Source organism: Musa acuminata, chromosome BXJ3-3 (genome assembly GCF_036884655.1).
Source record: "Musa acuminata AAA Group cultivar baxijiao chromosome BXJ3-3, Cavendish_Baxijiao_AAA, whole genome shotgun sequence".
Taxonomy (NCBI): Eukaryota; Viridiplantae; Streptophyta; class Magnoliopsida; order Zingiberales; family Musaceae; genus Musa; species Musa acuminata.
Window position 1 is genome coordinate 10964916 of NC_088351.1, and position 5054 is coordinate 10969969.

General features: G+C 45.9%; 1 protein-coding gene across 1 annotated transcript; it reads left to right on the plus strand.

Annotated features, from left to right (window-relative positions):
• The first annotated feature begins 1130 nt into the window (after window positions 1-1130).
• Window positions 1131-2421, plus strand: LOC103973385 (zinc finger protein ZAT5-like). Its single transcript, XM_009387938.3, has one exon. The coding sequence runs from the start codon at window positions 1237-1239 to the stop codon at window positions 2215-2217; it is 981 nt and encodes a 326-aa protein (XP_009386213.2). The 5' UTR covers window positions 1131-1236; the 3' UTR covers window positions 2218-2421.
• Window positions 2422-5054: the final 2633 nt, after the last annotated feature.

Sequence of the window (5054 nt, forward strand, 5' to 3'; positions counted from 1 at the left end):
GAACCAGTGATCGAACAATCAAAAGCAAGGTTTGTATCGAACAGGTCCAGCAAGACTAAATTACCTTGCGAAAAAGAATACCGAATGAGATTAGATTAGATCGGGGGAATAGACAATAAGCACTTGAAAACTAGGATAGCTTGCAAATGGGGGAGGGAGGGAGGGAGAAAGCCATGTGTCTCGGATGCCTTGCTTGCACCACCAACTAATAATGGTGGCACGAGAGGCATACAGGAGAAGAGTTGGCCTCGTGTTGCCCTTACGTGCCCCTCACTATCACTCTAAACAGCAATTCCTTACGCCAAGAATCTGCCCTCCTTAATCCACCACTCTTCTTCGCCCACCCCTCGTTGACTCCCCACCCACAACTCACAGCGCATCTCTTGGCACAATGACACATCGCCGGATTACGTCCACGGATTCCTTAACTCAGATGTGCATTTAGGTTAGAGGTCAAAATACTACAAGCAATTGCTATGCTGTTGTTCTCTATCGACTGTAGGGACAGAGAAGAGGGGAGAGGATGGTTTCCTGGTGTGGTGAGAGATATGTGGGGGGGGGGGGGGGGGGGGGGGCTGCTTACACCGCGGCCACTACTGCTTGTCACGACCATCTTTAAACTGGTCCTTTTCAGAGGAACAGTCGGGACTCCTTTCGAAGCAGTTTGAGAACAAGCAAAGCTGTGTGTTATGTTAGTAGCAGCACATGGAATACTCCTCTTATCGAATTCCTTTCGTCTCCAATGGAACACCAACCACTAAAAGCTGTGATGCAAGAATAAGTTGCGCATTTTATGTGGTTTCAGTCTTCCACCCCCAGTCCTGTCCTCAAGAATCGTGGCTCAAAAGCAATGGGTCTCTTGTTTTGGGACTTTTTTGTGGAAGTAGCATGCTTTTGCTGTGGTCCAACAAAACAACATATGTTTATGATCTTATATCCTTCTGTCATTACCGTGGCATCAGGCATCGAGTCCACGCTAACCAACATAGAATCCCTTCATCGATCCGTCTTCACTTGATACCAATCCCACATGCGAGATGATAGTGCTATTAGACTTGGTTTACTCTTCTTCTGGCCTTTGCTTCGGTCACATTTAATCCTTGTGTGAGGGAATCAATGAGCTTGGCTACGGAAGAGCATAAGACTAAATCAAAGTTACTGTTGTCAGTGGGCGAATGGGGTGACTCTTGACTTCGCTATTCCCTCTATAAATAAGACTCCAACAACCCATTCCCGATGTATATACATATCCACATCGCTCCCACTTCCATCCCACACTCTTTCTTCTACTTCCACCCGTATCTCCGTCTCTCTGTTTTTGGCCTCTTGAGGGAGAATAGAGCGATGGATTCTGTGGAGGAAGGCAAAGAATACCACCACCACAACAGTAGCAGTAGCAGCAGCTGCAACAACAACGACCGTGGTGCTCGTGCCGTCGTCAAGGGCAAGCGGACGAAGCGGCGCAGGGTCCACCTACCGCCGGCCTCGGCACTCGCGGGGCCGACCACCTCGTCCGCGTCCTCCGCCGAGTTCTCCAGTAGCATCACCGAGGAAGACGAAGACATGGCCAATTGCCTCGTGCTCCTCTCCCGCGGTCGAAACGTTGACCCGAAGCCTGAATCGGCAGCGGAAGAAGGCATCGACCGCGGTGGTGGCACCGAGAAGTGCACGACGACCCTAGGTTCGGCCGAGGCCGCCGTGGCGACGACGGACACAAAGGCCGGAGCGTGCGTTTACGAGTGCAAGACTTGCTATAAATGCTTTCCTTCGTTCCAAGCGCTCGGGGGGCACCGTGCCAGCCACAAGAAGCCCAGGATGATGGTACCGGCGGCGGCCGAGGACGATGGGCTGCAGATCAGCGTGAACTCGTTCTCCAAGCCATTAGTGGCTCCAAATGATGGCAACTCCATCAGCGGTGGCAGTAACAAGTCGAGGGTGCATGAGTGCTCCATCTGTGGATCGGAATTCTCGTCCGGCCAGGCGCTCGGCGGCCACATGAGGCGGCACCGGCCGTTGATGACGACCAAGGAATCGCCAGAGCTTAAGAAGGAGAGCTTTGTTCTCTCATTGGATCTAAACCTTCCCGCGCCATCCGACGGTGACCATGAGGAGCTTCCCAGCCTTCCCATATTGCCACCCGCCATGACCGCCTTTCCCTTCGAAGGCGAGCAGCCGCTTGTCTTCTCGGCGTCGCCGCTGGTGGATTGCCATTACTAAGTGTGCGACACCAGAAGCAAACTCCTTTTAACTTTTCCTTTTTCTCTAAATATTATCCTCTTCTTACAGGATCAAATTAGAGATTAATTATGGGGATCATTATCGTGTGAGTCTAATTTGTGTGTGTAACAAACAAGATTGATACTTTGGATTCTTTCTTACTTTGATTGTTTCATGGTTTACAAAGGAAGATTATTGTGCTCAGGAAGACGTGTAGTCTTGCATATTTATTGTTCTTTTGTCGCCTTTATTGTTGTCTTGAACTTGCGGTCATGAGGAAGACAACGGGAAGCTTGAGAACAGTACGAGTGTGAGGAGTCATCAGCTTTGGGGGTATTGGCTTCTCCACCACCAAGGAAAAGGATATGGATCAGGTTCTTCCCATGAGATTGTTTTGTTTGGAAGCCAACTCCCTTCACATTAAGTGCCAGAAGAATAAAAGGAAGAGTTGAGAACGAGGCAAGTAGGTATCTTCCCTACCCAGCAAGCGCACACTTGCACGTAACCAAAGTATCTCCGAGCTTATCTACTCCTACAAATGGTTGGCCCAATTTTTTCTTTACCTTCAAGAAAATGATAGATCACATGTTTTTTTTTTTTTTCTAATAGTAATAATAAGATATTATTAGTCCAAAATCAAACTAAATAAAAAATTTAAAATAAAGGTAAGAAAATTATATTGAAATTCTTAATCAAACTTACAAAATTTTGAACTTTAACTAAACACTTAGATTTAGATGTTTCTATATATTTAGATACTATTTATTTATAGGTATAGAATAACAATTTAAATCAAAGGATTCTTATCTCTAAAACTCTAACTAATTAACTTATTTAAAATATAATATAAAAGATAATAACTTATTTTAAATCTTAACACTTTTGCTTAAGGTATGCTTGTGGAGAAAAAGTCTCATGTTACCTCAAAAGATGTTTGATCTTTTTGAGAAAGATTTGATAAAGATATCTATGTCATTATCTTTGTTTCCGGATAAAATGATATTCAATTTCAATATGCTTGATTCTTGCATGACAAATTATATTTATTACCACTTTTAAGATACTTTGATTATCACTATAAAATAATTATTTTATTAATTTGATGACAAACATTTTCGATTAAACACCTTAATCATATACACTTGTACGTGAGGAAGCCTTGTATTCCACTTTAGTTATAGAAAGACAGGTCGATTGTTATTTAATACTATACTATGAGATACAAACAAAAGTATATAAAACGATATAGCTAATTCAAATCACCTCTAGGATCAGTATAACCATACAATTCAAAATGCATATCATTCTTATAGAATAATCTTAAAATAAAAGATAGCATTCATATATCTCAAAATTCTTTAGGTATTGTATAAAATAAATTACAAGACTAATTAAAAAATAATATTTGGTTTGGTAATTATTAAATAGATAAGAGAAAATATCAAAAGTACTTAAGGGAATCTTATAAAATCATCGATAAAAAGAAGCATATAAGGAGAACTAAATGAGATAAAGTTATGACCAATTAGATTTGTTGTGAATAAGCTTCAAGTGAAATTTACATATTAAAAGTGATCTATCAAAAAATTGCTTATGTATTTTATTATATTGACAATCTTCATAAATTTTATTATTACTAAAAGTAGTAAGATAAATTTTATTATTACTAAAAGTAGTAAGATTGAGAAGATAAACTTTTTTACATCGTAATCTTTAATTTAAAAAATTTTATATTACCAAGTCTAATGTGTCATATTTGATGCGGCGACTTCTGTTTAAGCTGTGGCCTCGGGGCCGTCGCGATTCGGTTCGGGGGTCCGGATGTTGGGGATCTCAGGCGGCGTCCCTCGAGGTCTCCCGGCGGCCGAGCACGGTGGTTCAAGTCGGGAGGTCGGGTCGACGGGTCAGGTCGGCAGGTCAGGTCAACGGGTCGGGTCAGCAGGTCGGGTCGGGAGAAAGCTCCGCCGTAACGCCGGGAAGAGTGGTTCGGGTCGGCAGGTCGGGTCAGGAGAAAGCTCCGTCGCAACACCGGGAAGGGGCGATCCCGTCCTTCGCACCTGCACACAGGTCGGGCCGGGAGCTCGGCCCAACCCCTCCGACGATCAAGTCAGCAATGTGGAAAGGATTGTGGATGAGGCAGAAGAAGAGCCTCTGAGTGTTTTGTGTCTGAGTGAGTTCGTCTCCCTCCTTTGTTCGTTTAGAACTCTGGGGTATTTATAGATGAGCTTGATGTTACCTGATGTGGCTGCCTGCAGGAGGCAGGCTGATAGCGTCTGACATGGGGTTGGCATGGCGTGAAGAACCAAGCCTGAGTTAGGTGTTAATGCGCCTCGACCAATGTTCCGGCTCGGTTAACCGAGTGCAATTGCGTCAATCGAGGCATGAGGCGTCAGTTGACGTCATGGTGTGTCACATCGTCATTTTTACTCTTATCATATTCCCCCCCCCCCCCCGAAAGGAGCTATGCGTCGGTTGTTGTGTGAGAGGAGTCTGATGCATGGCTTCTGTCTTCAGACGGGCTGGCCGCGCAGACGAGGTCTCGGGGAACATGGAGCCGAAGGGCCGAGGAGCACGACGCAGGCGGGCTTGGCCGCGCAGGCGTGGTCTCGGGCGGCACGGAGCCGAAGAGCCGAGGAGTACGACGCAGGCGAGCAGGCCGCGCAGGCGTGTCTCGGGAGGCATGGACCGAGGAGCACGACGCAGGCGGGCAGACCGCGCAGGTGGGCTCGGCCGTATATGGCCGAGGGATATGGCAAAAAGCTGGGGGGCTTGATTCAAGCGGGCAGACCGTGCTGAGGTGCATCTCGGCGGTGTGGCCAAGGGACACCGCTCAGGCG